At 43.1% G+C, this 15,788-nt stretch overlaps 1 protein-coding gene across 2 annotated transcripts in view; it reads left to right on the top strand.

The window, feature by feature from the left end:
• The window catches only part of pcp4b (Purkinje cell protein 4b), a 41,800-nt gene extending 26,216 nt beyond the window's left edge, over positions 1-15,584 (top strand). Inside the window, exons 2-3 of one of the 2 annotated variants that reach the window (XM_035383991.1) lie at positions 4,383-4,433; positions 15,238-15,584. In XM_035383991.1, the coding sequence (XP_035239882.1) occupies positions 4,383-4,433; positions 15,238-15,378 (192 nt within the window). In that variant the 3' untranslated portion in view covers positions 15,379-15,584. Of the gene's footprint in view, positions 1-4,382; positions 4,435-15,237 lie in introns of both variants that reach the window. The other variant, XM_035383992.1, reaches the window with a different exon arrangement.
• The last annotated feature ends 204 nt before the right edge of the window (positions 15,585-15,788 follow it).

Raw genomic sequence — 15,788 nt, 5'->3', positions numbered from 1 at the left:
ACTGAGGTGTGTTGAGTGATCTCAGCTTTGAAACAGGTCTCGAATGACGACAGTTGAGTAGGGAAGGTTATCGATATATCCTTACTGACAGTAGTGTTCACGCAGATGTTTTGCTATGGTTCAGTTGCGGGTTGGTGACTGCTTCTAAAAAAAAGGCCATCCAACTTTGGCAACTTGGCTACCTTTTTTGCCAGTCCATTTTCTCTACTGAGATCCACTTTTGTGTTTGGCAGTTTTATGGCATTTTGATTCGCTTCGTTGTAGCTAAGGCTCCTCTTTGTGATCTACCTCGCTAGCTAACTAGCTGACATTCAAATTTCACTACCAAACTAGGCTACCTGTTGCATCATTCTGAATCATCATATTATAAAATTTAGACACTTGACATTGGACAACAGCATACAGGCATATTTCCCAGCAATCTTTGCAAATCAGAAAAAAGACTGCTGCTGCCAAATAAAGTATCACCGTTAATTTAATTAACAGATTTTAATTTATGGTGTTTGCAATATGTTTTCTGCACATGTGCGGAGACCATTGTAAATTTTTAATAATTGTGAATAATAATACACATGCTAGTAGTGGTTTGAATATACGAGTTCTCAATTTTTTCATGCCATTATCATGTTTGGTTATGAAAGTTGCTTCCCCCATGGAAATGATGCCTTCATACAGTATTTACCTATATTCAAAGTTAATATGTACATTACCACTTGTAGCCAGCAGGGGACCCTCAGGTGTCTGGAGCCCTATGCAATTGTGTAGGCAAAGTCCGCCTCTGCTCTTAGCTCCTTAGTCTGAAGATAGAGAGTTCTGCCTCCCCACCACCTAGGCCTGATTAACCCAAACTCACTGAGGGCGTAACCTGGTGGAATACTGTGCCATTGTATTGTAATTTAGCACTGGAAACTACTGTTCTCAATCCTTGTGGCAGGGATGGTAAACTCCAGTGTCTGTAGGTATTTGTAGTTTCGTTTCAATCAGCAACCAGTTAAGGCCTTGAAAACAAGATGTGTGGACTCTTTAGTCAATCAATGACTTGAATTAATCACTTAAACATGCCAAACACCAGCAGACACTGCAGTCCTCCAGGACTTGAGTTAAACCTGCAGGCACTGCAGCCCTCCAGGACTGGAGTTAAGCCTGCAGGCACCATGGCCCTCAGGACTGAAGTTATACCTGCAGGCACCATGGCCCTCCAGGACTGGAGTTTGACACACCTGACCCATGGTAAAGAGGCAGAAAGGATGGACTAAAATCAGGGGCTGAGGAGAATCTGTAGCACAATGTGACTGCAACACAAGCTGAGAGATTATTTAAACAACGTTGCCACAATTAGATTTGTTGCCTTTAAATAATTTACATTAGGAGCTAATGCAGTTTTAATATTTCATCTCGGTGGTAGAACTACGAAGAAAGACGCCTCTGCTTTATGGGCCACATTCTTCTGCAAAGTGTTTGTTGACTTTCCTGGAGAAAAACGACGCACAGGCAGGCTTGGCGCAGACCCAAGGACATCAATCACAAGATGGATCCCGGGTGTCAAAATAAGCAGCGGGGACCAACAGACTTCTCTGAGTGTATCCTCGAGAATGCATATTCGTTTATTCTGAGATGGCGCTTATTGTGGGTAATGAGCCTTTTAGGGTGACGCTCGGGGTGACACTTCCTTCACCGAGCAGCTGAGCCCCCCGGGTCTTCGGGCCCAGCGGGACGAAACACTCAAAGCAAGAGTTTCTCTGCGTGGTAGTCGGGGGGCTGCTGGTTTCCATAACGACGGGGCAGGATGACTCCGGTCACGCCCACCTCCCTCAAAGAATCGATGATGCAATTGTTCAGTGTGAAGGTCTTCCGATATTTTTCCCCGCTGAATCCAAAACTGACATCCACTAAACTCCCATTGATATTTTGCAAGAAAGGAAGCTGTTTTTCAAATGTGATAATAGTATGAGCGATGTTAAATTTCTGTTTACTTTATATATTCCAGCTAGGGGTTCATGTGAACCTTTCCCTCTCAGAAGACTCGATACGCATCTCAATACATGGTCTACGATATAATACAGGAAAGATACGCTTACAAATGCAACAATTCGATCTGATTCCGCTCCACTCCAATTTGATGATTCCATTCAGCTTGGATTTCGTTTACTTTAGCTTCCGTTTAATTCAGTTTCCATGCGACTTGTTCTGTTCAATTCCATTTCACACGTTCAATTTAACAAGTGTTGTCTATGGTGTAAGAAGAAATAGTTAATTCTTGATCACAAAATTGAAATTAAATGTCAATCTTTCAAATAGGATAGTAGGCCCAAACAAAGCATTGCTTTCAATTGAATAAAAATGCAGTTAACATTCTCTTGCTAGGTCTTGCTAGGATGGTTATGTATAAAGATAAGCTGAAGCGGCATACCATTATACTGCATTGCTGGCTAGCTAGCAAGCATCAACTGTCTGACAAATATGATCGCTATAATATGTACTATGTGCAGTTCATTTTTGCAGCACATTTAATCTTTCTAAAATTCTGTATTTAGATTATGCTGGTGCAGTTTGGCTATGGTGGCAAGGATGGAGTGAAATACAGTTAACTTATAGGACAGAAAATTAGACTTTCAATGGAAAGCAATATTTTTATATGTTATTCTATAAAAACCATGATTAAAATCTCACTAAAGCTGCCTTGAAATCCCTGGGAAACACCTTTAAAGAATAAAATAAGTTGACTTTTTTCACATAGGTTACAGTATAACACTGTAAAGGCTATTAAAAGACATTGAATGTCCTGGAATTAGTCCCATGTTATGTGGTCTTTCGTAGGAATCCTGGTGCATTGTGGGCAGTGAGGACCACCTTTTGACCGACTTCATTTATCCTTGTTTCAATTGCCTTTGCTCCCTAATATCACTCTCGCTTGATGAATATTTAAAAGGGCGACTGTAATCTCCCTCTAAGAATATCCCTATAATCTCCCCCATTGCAAATGCAGTGACGTCCCCCTACTTAACACAAACGTGTTATCCTCTGGTGTTGCGGTGGGAAATTTCCATCTGTCCTCACAAGCACAGAATTCACACACTGCCAAAGCTGTTCTTCTCTGTTAAAATGTGTCTTATGGGTTATATCCCACAGAATGACAGTGACCGTTCTCTGTGAGATGGAGTGCCTGTTTTATTGTTATGTTTCAGAAAACTAATAAAATAAAGTGTTTCCCAGCGGCTGGCTGGCATGCCCGTGTTTTGGAGGAGAACCCTGAGATGCCTTCGCTCTCCCAAACTCACAGCCGGGGTGTACCTGAGCACACCTGTACATTGTTTGTGAACTGGACATTCCAATTCAGGTGGTATAGGAGATGCCAAATTTAAAAAAAGGAATGGCTGCTTCCTCCATGCAGCATTCATTCAAAGAGACAAAATGCTTTTTTGTCACATATAGATATAGTATTAGGCAGACATATTGTGTGAGTTTATACCTTTTTGATGTCGCCTTATCAATCAGAATTTGTAAATGATGAATCGATATAATGAAATTAGCATCAGTCACACATCAAGGGTGAGTTATCCTTCAGCATGCCAGCTTGCGCCTCAGAGTTTTTGTCAGTTCTTGCTGATTTTATCGCCATTTGTCCAACGCTGGCAGAAAATGGCAGCCTGATGATGTGTGGATGGCCACTCCTGCCAGGGACAGTCCAGGGCATGCTGTCACTGCACAGTCAGGCTTCAGATACTCTGAGCCATGCCACTCTCCAAAGAGCACACAATCGATGATGTGGCCCAGCTCGGGGTGGAGGTTGAGGGGTGGGGGGGTTTTTTGGCCCTTCAGCACAATCAATTCTGTCCTTTATGGAGTGCAGCAACATGATGAAGCTGATGATGTCATCAAATGGGCCTGACCTCCAATTGATGACACTACGTACGTGTCCCCTTTTCTGTCCTCCTCGTTCCAGCTGATAGCGCCTCACACTGGAGCACTGCAGTAAATGCAACATGTACGGCTACGGCACCTGTTTTCTACATTACATTACATTACAGGCATTTAGCAGACGCTCTTATCCAGAGCGACTTACACAACTTTTACACAGCATTTACACTGCATCCATTTATACAGTGGATATATACTGAAGCAATGCAGGTTAAGTACCTCGCTCAAGGGTACGACGGCAGTGTCCTTATCCGGGAATCGAACCTGCGACCTTTCAGTTACAAGCCCAGTTCCTTACCCACTGTGCTACACTCCGTCCCTGCAGTTATTTTCTAACAACCATGCCCTGTGAACCTCTCTTAAATACCTCCCGTTTGTGATGTTACTGGTGTGTATGGAATTGCTTTTTGTAAACCAAAGTGTAATCTTTGTTTTCATGTGTTTTTTTTTCTTCTTTTTTACAGAGACAAGGATCTGGAGCAGCGGGGGGCAACAGCAAAACAGCTGGAGTACAAGGTAAACTGGCAATGCCTTCTGGGTAATCCCTAGTTAACCCTTCATTTCACTGTGTTAAAAGGAACTTTCTATTTAAGAAAGTAGAAATATAATATGCTAAGAATATGGTACACAGACACACACCAAAAAATGAAATTGAGTATATTACCGTAACTAAAATCCTCCTCTTATGGTCCTTGTAAGGGAACATCATGGTCTCATCTTCATGTCGGTTGGTGTCCCATCTACAGCGTCCTCCCAATTTTGGCTTGAAGCAGCAGCAGGGCGACTGCATTGCAGAATGATTGCAGAAGCCTTGACTGTTGCTCGCTGACCTGAAGTCGGAAAAGCTCAATTTTGAATGAAAAACTCATTTTTGGCAGCAATGCGTAAACTGGAAGGGGGGTGAGGGGGGTGGGGGGGGGGATACCAGCTGCCAAGTTATTTTCTTTTTTTTTAAAAACTGTGTCGCATTTCACCCTGTCAAAAAAAATCAAATGGAAAATGCTGAGATAAAGGGGAGATGGGCGTCACGGGTTCTAAACCCCAGGTAAGCATTTTTTGGAAACGTGAATGTCCTGTCTCTGCGGAAGCTGAGGAGACGTGGCAGTGGTGTGTGGACCGCGGTGGAGCAGGGAAGCGACGGGCCGCACCCTCACCAGTGACCCGGAGAAGGCCCCTGTACTGGGCTCTTCGCCGGAGGAGTAACGCTTCCCAGCAGGCAGTGGGACTTAAACTCAATCCTGGGGAACCCCTGTTTGTGCTGGTTATCATTCCAAGCACAACTGCAACCCCAGAATTTGAACAAGTAGTTCATTTTTCCCACAGTGCTCAGGAACTGGCGCCGTGGGCTATGCATGGCAAATTGTGGTCACTCACTCACTCACTCACGGACGACCTTTGAGGGACGTTTTGTGAGACTCATGCGCAGGTGGTGCCGGCTAAAATGTGTCTGCGGAAGTGAGTTGCGCCGTGGGTCTGGTAGGTTACGTGCTTGTTCTTAATTACACTTTTTGGGTTCTGAGGGATTATTTACCCCACGAAAGATAATGCTCAACACACTTCAATCCTGCTAAATAAAAGAGGACTGGATTGGTATTCAGCAGCCAGGATGGTCAAACTAGAGTGAAAAACTCCTGACCCTGTTCATTAAAACAGTGTCTATTGCCCTGAGCAAATTGTGCTCCAGCGTTCCTTATTTTGGAGTATTTACCCTATTAAGCTTGTCAGAAATAGCTATACAGGTCATGAATAATGGAAGTCCCATTTTAGCATTATGTATATTGCGCTAAATTGCAAATTATTACATAAAAAGATTTTTTAAAAATAAGTTAACTAATCAAATTAAAGACTGAGGTGAATCAATGTGCTCCTAATTGGCGAAAGTGTGGATGCCTGGCCACTAAAGCGAACTGTTTGGTAGATAAAGAATCTAGGTTGGGGGGATGGGGGAGGGGGGCGGTTGGGGGGGTTGGGGCGCAGACAGTGAACAGGAATAGCGGCTGGCTGTGCGTGTGTCAGAAGAAAAGGGGGAAGTGAATTGATGGAGGAAGTCACAGCGCTGGGCGAGGCCACAGCGTTGACACGTCTGATGGATTCGTTCACGGACCAGAAGAATATACAAGCCCACCCTTTATCTCAGGAGCTGTCACAAGCGATAAAGGGCCCGCTACTGTAAATTCGGTTTCTGCGGCGGAAAATTGCCTGGCAATACCCAGAATGCAACTCCAAAAGGCCGCTCTGAAAACATTTTCCCCGTCTCTGTTAACGTACAGTAGCCTATTTCATGAGCCGTTGAGCAGCCAAGGCGGTGGTTGAGTGGTAAGCATAGCTTAGGCAAAACTTGGCAACACTTGCTCTGCATTCTTGAATGGCTTTTTCCGAACGAGTAACACGACCATGTCAAACAGACTCCAGGGAGAGAGAGAGAGAGAAGTGGTGGTGTGTTGTCACTGGAAAAGCAGTTTTGCTGCAGATAAGGACCTTGAGATAAATCGGTTATTTGAAACCAGTTTCCTTTCGGGCCTTCCCGCTTTATTGGAAGCCGTGAGAACTATTGAAAAACAAGAACAAAAAGCGCATTATTGGGAAAAATATTTCCTTGTGTGTAAAGTCGTTATGGCCCAAACAACATAAAAGGCAATAAAAGTGAGCACAGATAAAGTAATTAAATAAATCTCAAATGCCAGGCCACAATGTAGCCATACTGGCAGAATACAGCTCTGTAAAATGTGCTCAATATCTTGTAAACATGGAGTATGAAGCCTTTATCCAATGCCATACATTTTTAAATGTAATTTTATCCTTAGCCTCCTGGTAGGGTATTCAACAGGCAACTGTGGAGTTGCCAGTTTGAGCCCCTGGTGGGCATATAGAGCTGCTGACTTCTATCTGGAAAGATGAAGTTGGGTCCCAAGAAAGAACTCAGCCGACGGGCTCTTGAACAAAGCCCTTAACCCAACCAACTGCTCCTGGGGCTTTACCCCTGTTCTCTCTCTGACTTCCTACTTTTCACTGTTCTCTTTGGCTTTTCTCCTGGGACATCCTTCAAAAAGAGAAACGTGTTCTCAATGGACCTTCCCTGGTTAAATAAAGGATTATTAATAATAATAATAATAATAATAATAATAATAATAATAATAATAATAATATTGCCTTTGTGTTTTATTGAATTGCCTTTGTGTTAATTTTTAAAGCTATTATGATGTACCCTGCACCACAACCTCAGGATTAATTGTGAGATTTCACTCTTGGTACTTTTGGTCAGATTGCTAATGAATGGTATGTCCCAGAAATTTCATTGTGTTGTGTAATCATAGCCAAGGGGTGTAGGTTGTTTGTATTAAAAAAATGATTAATCTATCTCTAGCAATATTTTCACAATTGAGCCAAATACAAAAACTGTTATTTCTGTTATATCTTTGGCTGTGTAGTGGATCAAAACTGCCAGGAAACGGGGGCTTTTGATTGGGTTAGGAAAGGGCTTTTGTGGACTGTCCACGCAGAGGTGCGGCTGCCTCAGCGGACGCGTCAGTCCGCGCTTATCACCAGGAGCCGAACGCGGGGCGGGAAACAGAGAGAGAGCCGCGGCCGTCAGCTCCCAGGGGGTCGCGGCATTGCCTGTGCCGAGGACGGGGGGGGGGGGGACGCACCTACACGGTATTTACGCGGGCGTGGGCGGCTCGGTCCTTAAGGTTTTCCCGTTCATATGAACCGCAGTAGCAGTATGAGAGCTGTGCGTTTGCGTGGTTATCTGGCCCTTACCCTTTATAACAGGAGGGATGGCGGCGCTCTCAGCTTCTTACCGCCATCGCTAATACAGGAGCCCATTCCACGGCACGCGCGGTGTTACCCTCAGCAATTCGGCTTTGAGAAAAGGGGTTACAGCGAGAAGAGAAATTAGCACGCACACGCACGCACGCACACACACACACGCACACACACACACATTCACTACAAGCAAGCACTACAGCTAGAGACAGGCAAAGTTTCAACCATATCAGCCCCACTGTCAAGGTGGTTGCCACAAGACCACAATACAATGTTTGTATGATATTTTTAACACACAAACATTGAGGTGTAGTCTTAGCAGGCAGGTTTCTAGCATTTTCTGAAATCAGCCGGGGAATCTGCCTTCCTGACTGACTGGTGAAGGTCGTTCCACCATCAGGAGCAGCAGCTTGGCAGCTGCAGGAATGGGAATCAGTTGGCGAGAGGATGCTGGTCGGAGCGTATGGTGTAATTAACGCCTGCGGATAGGAAGGGGTGGTGTCATTTCTGACTTAGTGTGTCAGTGTGTAGCTTAGTATATCAGTGTGAGTGATGCTTACTATGTGATTGTGAGTGATGCTTAGTATGTGAGTGTGAGTGATGCTTAGTATGTGAGTGTGAGTGCTGCTTAGTATGTGAGTGTGAGTGCTGCTTAGTATGTGAGTGTGAGTGATGCTTAGTATGTGAGTGTGAATGATGCTTAGTATGTGAGTGTGAGTGCTGCTTAGTATGTGAGTGTGAGTGATGCTTAGTATGTCAGTGTGAGTGATGCTTAGTATGATGTTGTTTAGCAGTAAAGGATGGACCAACTCTATATTAATGCCCATGATTTGGATGAGATGCAGAATGTCAGGTGTCCACATACTTTTGGCCATGTAGTGTTGATGAGGGAGATAATTTATAATTGATAATTTATGCAACTTCTTTGCTGTAGTCACATCATTGGGGCCTTTGAAAACAGATTGAAAGTTTTAAAGCACTTTTTTTAAAAATGTAAATGTCGATTAAAAATGTTGTATGAATGTAATTCATGGTACGTTCATATTTCTAAAAAAAAAAGAAAAACAAAATTGAAATAAAAAATTCATGATTATTTTCCAAAACCAAATCAAAATCGAACCAAACACAAATTGTTCTGCACTATGTTTGTGCATCCTGTTTCTTACTACTAGAATAATTAATTCCAACTGGGCCAAGAGTGGAGATGTTTTTAGCTGCTTTGTTTTCTGATACCGTTGTGGCTTTTATCAGTACTGTTAGTAAATGGATCTTTTGCCTGACTGGGATGGTTAAGCTATGTGCAAAAACACAGCAAAGATAATACCCTGATTAAAGACAAATATAGACCCAACACCTGACGAACGCACGCATTCAACACATGAACGGCTCGCTGCTATTAATAGCCTTTGATTAACAAATCGTTTTATGCTAGAGAAATTCATGAGCTAGCCTAACATTTGACCTTCATTGGCTGAGAGTGCACGTGCCATTTTATGAGCGTTTGTCATGTCAACAATGAGCGCTTTCATATTCCATAAAGATTTATAAGCCGCATTTACATTTGTCCTCCAGAGGACACTAAATCCACTCACATTTAGGATTTTACACTAATTGGTACTAAACAATTTTACTGGATGGGTTAACCAGTCGGTTTGAAATACGCATTTGAGTTTTCATCTTTCCCATGACTTGAAGCTGTATGTGTTTGCTGAAGGTACACAAGTAGGCAGCCTAGTCATTAACAGACCTGCTAAGGCCTCACACTAGGAAGGGGCTCATATATGACGATAAACCGCTACATTTAAACAGTTTTTAGAAATAGATGTTGTATTCTTAAAGTAGACGTTAGATGACCTATCTTTCTTCCCCCACTTCTTAAACACCCGGCCTTTTTATTTCAGTCTTTTTTCCGGCTGTTTCCTCCAGAGGGGGCTCGGTTTTCCCCCTGAGACTTGTTATGGTTTGTATAATTGGCACGTTCAGAATTGTGTGTGGGGCGGGGGGTGGGGAGGCTCCTAGCGGGGGTTCTGCACCCTCCCCTGCCTTCGCCGTCCTCGTTCTCTCATGACGTAACTGAGTCTGGTTTGTTTGACCGAAAGGAAAGGACGACGTCCTTCCAGGCGGAGCTCTTAGCATCCGATCCATCAGCTCTGTCGCACGCGCAAACGCCAGCGCTGGACTGTTAGGCCGATGAAAAGAAATGAAAGGTTTATCGATCCTCTGGGCTGCGTGCGGCGGTGTCCTCTAGCTAGGACCGGAAAGATCGGAATACAGTGGTCTTGTCGTCGCTCCCCCTCTCTGGCGGCGGTTAACATCTTCTTCGGAGCGATGTCACGCAGCGGAATTTCCCCCCGCTGCACAGATTGGCTCACGGCGATGATATATTGCTGCACCAGCCCTTTCGCTACTTCTGAAAACCATTACTGTGGAGGATAGGCTCTCCAATTAATCCCTTTCCCCCCCCTGACCCCCCCCCTGACCCTTGAACTCAGACTGGACATATATATTAATCTTCCAACCAACCCTATAGTTCCAGTGTGAGAAAAATAAATCAATATGCCTTACGCGCACGCGTACTGACAAAGACCAGAAGGAGAGCACACGTCACTCCCATTTTAAAGTCCCTGCATTGGTTGCCTGTTAGTTTTAGAATAGATTTTATTTATTTATCCTTTTATTGGTTTTTAAATCACTAAATGGCAATGCACCTGCCTGTTTATCCGAGATGCTTTTTAGGTATGTCCCCTGCAGAACCCTGAGATCCTCCGACGCTGGTCTCTTAACTGTTCCAAAGGCTTGAACAAAAAGGCATGGAGAAGCAGCTTTTAGCTATTATGGTCCTAGCCTTTGGAACAGCCTGCCGGAGGATCTACGGGTTTCTGAATCTGTGGACATTTTTAAAAGAAAACTTAAGACACACCTTTTTGGCATTGCTTTTACCGAGGTTTTTGCATTGCTTTTATTTATTTTATTTATTTTTTATTTATTTTATTATTTATTTATTTTTATTATTATTACTATTACTATTAATATTATTATTATTATTATTTGTTTGTTCCTTTTTATCTTTTTAATTATTTTAATTATAATTCAAATAATTATTTTAATTATTTTTTGCAATTCTTTTCTGTGAAGCACATTGAGTTGCACTTACTGTATGAAGTTTGATTGATTGATTGATTTAAAATTTTGGAAAAAATAAATTCTCGCCTGTCAGGTCCTGCCCACCATTCCCCACTAATAAGGAAAGAAAGAAAGTGAAAAAATATCTAGAATATAATAAAATAACAATTTATCAAAATTTAAAGGAGAAACCTTTGTCCACTCCACCAGCCTGTCTGTCATCTTCCTTTGAACTACAAATTATTGATTGGGTGAGCTCGCTCTGCTCTCCCACACAGACTTCACTTCATTCAACTCTTGCCTTGACCCTGCCCCCCCCCCCCCCGTAGGGAAACTCCCTGGGGGAGTTTTATTGGAGCTGAGTAGGCTCCACTCAGCCAGATTACAATCCACCTGATTACAAACCCACCAACCCCTCCCACAATCTCCAAAGAGGATCATCTATGTGATTGTACCCTGGTTGAAGGGTACAACCATGAAATTAAAAAAAAAAAATAATCACACCGTTCCATCTGTCCGCTTGTTTTTCTCCCACATTTAAGGAGGTGGGACTGGAGTTACAGACATTGTTTTTCACACCATGTGTAGTGCTACACAAGAATTACCAATCACAAAACGTGCCTTTCATCTCCTGGGTGTTGACCATCACAGGCTCAAAGACATTTTTTTGTGCCTCCTCCTCCACACACACATCCCCTCAAAAACAGCGTGATTTTAAAGTCTTCGGGCATGGTCGGACTGCTAGACGTATCTGTCGCATCCTTTCTGCCCCCGAAGTAGAGCGGAATCCAGCGGGCCCATTTCCTGCCGATGGTGATTCTGTTGGGTGGGTCAGGTTTGGTTGGGCTGGTTTTTTTTTACTTTGTTGTTGCCGACGGACACGGCATCTACAGTTTATCCTCCCGCAAAGGAAGGTCGCGAAGAAGGGAGCTGGGGGAAGGCCCAGTGCCACCAGATGTTACATTTATTTACAGAAGCCAGGGATGCTACCAATGCCAGATGCACTGGCTGATGATTCGCCTCACACAAGTGAATCGTGAGCCCTCCGCACAGCCATGGACAGAACCATCCATCCTTGGCCATCCATCCATCCATTCGAAGGAAAACGATATTTCTCTCGGTACTCTGTGAATAAGTGGGAGACCGCATTAGGCATGCACCAGTAATTTAGTAAAGCAGTAAATAAGCTCCTTGGGCCATTTTAGCAGTCAGTCGCATCTCCAGGAAACAGCAACGCGCAGCAACACTTCCAGCAGCTGTCATGCCATCGATTAAGTGTCTGTGTCATCACCAGACAGGACAGAGCAACTCCTCGCTGAGTCAAGAGTCTTAGTCAGTCAAACATCTCCCTGGCCTCAGAATGAACCTCAGAATGCCACTAGCCAATGTTCAGCCCTGTGTGTTTGTGGGGGCCCTAGCCGATGTTCAGCCCTGTGTGTTTGCGGGGCCCCTAGCCAGTGTTTAGCCTTGTGTGTTTGCGGGGCCCCTAGCCAGTGTTTAGCCTTGTGTGTTTGCGGCGGCCCCTAGCCAATGTTCAGCCCTGTGTGTTTGCGGGGACCCAAGTCGATGTTCAGTCCTGTGTGTTTGCGGGGACCCAAGTCGATGTTCAGTCCTGTGTGTTTGCGAGGACCCAAGTCGATGTTCAGCCCTGTGTGTTTGCGGCGGCCCCTAGCCAGTGTTCAGCTCTGTGTGTTTGCGGGGCCCCTAGCCAGTGTTCAGCTCTGTGTGTTTGCGGGGCCCCTAGCCAATGTTCAGCCCTGTGTGTTTGCGGCGGCCCCTAGCCGATGTTCAGGCCTGTGTGTTTGCGGGGCCCCTAGCCAGTGTTCAGCTCTGTGTGTTTGCGGGGCCCCTAGCCAATGTTCAGTCCTGTGTGTTTGCGGCGGCCCCTAGATAATGTTCAGTCCTGTGTGTTTGCGGCGGCCCCTAGCCGATGTTCAGTCCTGTGTGTTTGCGGGGCCCCTAGTCGATGCCCCTGACTCGTGGATCGGTGGGATTCCGCACACAGGCGCTGGTAACAGAAGAACGCCTTTGGACGGCTAAAGTGTTTTCTCTGATTTTGGGGCTTGCGGGGAAAGCCTTGTTTTACCAGTGTAGAGTGAAAAAGCCTGAAAAATGAATCAAGCTCCCGAGCAGTCACTGCTTGTTTGTCTTCAGAGAGGAAGCTGTGAGCTTAATGTCTTGTGTATGAATATTATTTTGCATAAGAAAAGTAATTGCACATGGTGTTTTCTGACAGTATGGAAGAACGTATCTTGAGGGTATTTCTGTCTGTGAGTGTGTGTGTGTTTGTGTGTGTGTGTGTGTGTGTGTGTGTGCGCACGTGCATGTGTTTATTTATTTATTGCTAGCAAGCTGAGGGACTAAGAAAACGAAATAACTATGCTATATATTAGCTGACTATATTATTACTGCTAGAATTGTTTTATCCTGGGAAGCCTTTCGCCTCAAAATTAAAAATCCCCCAGCAACAGATAAGTCATCCATGATTTCACATCTGCGATTGGTCGAAATCGCTCAGTGAGATGAAGCTCGCCCATTAGACTGGCGGATTTTCATATTTAATAAGGACACCTTTTTTTGCTGTAGTGCTGTAGATGTAAAACGTATTTTGACATGGCAATCCCTTTAAAAAAAGATCATATTTATTTTGGCAGCTGGGCCAGTGGAAATGTAGGCTAAGCGTGTGTTAAATTGTATGGAAGGAAAAAAAAAATTATTAACGGTCATTTGAATTTTCACTTAATGTTATTGCTCAAGAACAGTAACATTGATTTTGTTTTGGTCTTGGTTCTAGCAAAAATTCCTTTCGTTTCTGGTATTCGTTTCGTTTCTGGTATTCGTTTCGTTTCTGGTATTCGTTTCGTTTCTGGTATTCGTTTCGTTTCTGGTATTCGTTTCGTTTCTGGTATTCCTTTCGTTTCTGGTATTCCTTTCGTTTCTGGTTTTCGTTTTCAAGTCGTGATTTGTGGGCCCCCCTCCTCCCCTCTGTCCTCAGATTCTTAGTCCTATTGGTTGTCTTGGTGTTTGTTTATTGCTGCCTTTGTTTGTCAGACAGCCCACCATTCGTTAAGAAGAACTTGTTAGTATATCTATTCATTTGTCTGTTTTTTGTATTGCATTACGTGCAATAAATTTCAACAAAATAAAATTAAACACAAGATCTCCACTAAAAAACATGTTTGGTTGGTTAGAAAGCATTACTCTCCTTATTAGTTCAACTTTGTGCTGAATGGAATGTTCCATGACTGTTTTTCAGAGACTGAAGACCAAATCTAAATGTTTCTGCACAAAAAATAGTTTTATGATCAAAGTTCAGTCTGAAATGAGAAAAGTGATGCATAATCTTGTGAATCTTACTCCAAGTAAAAATGTATGATGATCTACACCTATTACCAAAATCTGTCCTATTTCAAACATATTTTTTTCTTATGTTTTTTTTTTTTTCATTCAATATTCATTACAACAAAATGCATGGATTAGATTAAAGTGCACAGCATACAAATAATTAATTTGAGATTTATAATGGTTAATCCTGCCTCTCAAAGATCTGAATGATATAGATATAGAATCCCACAGGCCCCATGGGGACTAAGAAATCCCTTTTAATTAGAGAGAGGGTATCTATGGGAGATTAAGGTTTGGTATTATCACTTGGACTCTATGTTCCATTAGCTTTAAGATTAAGCCTTGCAGTTGCATAGCCTGACCATTGCACATATGAGCTTGGATGGAACATCATAATTACATGGGTGATTGTAACACAAATACATCAAAATGATTGTGTGTGAAAATTCATACGTGAAGTCAGCATTAATGTGTTTATGGTGGCACTGAATGTTAGTACAGTACTGCACATTTTAGAAGGGAAACGTATTGTTTTTGAAAAAAGTTGTTCTGTGCTGTAAAATGTCATATCTGCATCGAGTTTACTTTATAGCACAGGATAAACGAGGTTACAATTTATGAAAAAAATACGTATATAATTTTGCAAGGTGATATACACATGCTACTATAGAAAATATTTGGCTCTTTCAAAATCATTGAGAAACCATGTACTAACCATTCTTCAAGCTGCTGAACGCAGCCGAAAAACAAGGTAAATATACTGAATGAAATAATACAAATGAAAAATAATATGTTTGAGGTCATTAAAAATCTTTTTGAAAAAAAAAGTTTTCCCTGAAGAAATGTGCATTCATTGCACATGGCCATAAGTAGACATACTACTATAGCAAATATTTGGCTCATTCAAAATCAATAACAAACTTATGTACTAGCTATTCTTCAAGATGCTGAACGCAGCCATGAACTGGCCTTAACCCTCAGACTTACCATTTTCCTAACCCTAACCCAACCCTAACCCTAACTCTGACCCAACCCTGACCCAACTCTAACCCAACCCTAACCCAACCCTGCTGAATTTCACTTCCCGTCCCCACAGACGCCTCCAAGAAGGACGTTCCGGAGGATTTCGACATCGACATGGGCGCCCCCGAGACTGAGAAGGCGGCGGTGGCCATCCAGTCTCAGTTCAGAAAGTTCCAGAAGAAGAAGACTGACGAAAAGTCCTAGGGCTGTGGGGGGGTCCCAGCCTGCTTCCCACAGCGGATGGGGGGCGTCTTTTGTTGCATGTCAAAGAAATCATACTGTACGGACTCAAATGGGGGGGAGGGGGGGAGGGGGGGTGCAATACCCTGTCATTCACTGACCTGTCTGTGAAATTCTATATGTAACCCATTATTTGACTGCTGTAACAATAAATTATGAAGTTCTGAATACGTCTTTCGTTCTGCGATCTGATCAATCTCCATGACCCCTGCTTTTATGATAGTTATTTATCGATGGCAAAAAACAAAACAAAAAAAGTGGGAAATATCACAATATATGCCTATACTGCTTGTTTTATGAAATGTATGAATTACTTTAAAAATAGCATTAAATTCCTAAATCTTCCTTAAATATTAAATGTAGAATTGCTGTCA

This window comes from Anguilla anguilla, chromosome 12 (genome assembly GCF_013347855.1).
Source record: "Anguilla anguilla isolate fAngAng1 chromosome 12, fAngAng1.pri, whole genome shotgun sequence".
In the NCBI taxonomy this organism is placed as follows: domain Eukaryota; kingdom Metazoa; phylum Chordata; class Actinopteri; order Anguilliformes; family Anguillidae; genus Anguilla; species Anguilla anguilla.
This window is presented reverse-complemented; position numbering and strand designations above follow the sequence as displayed.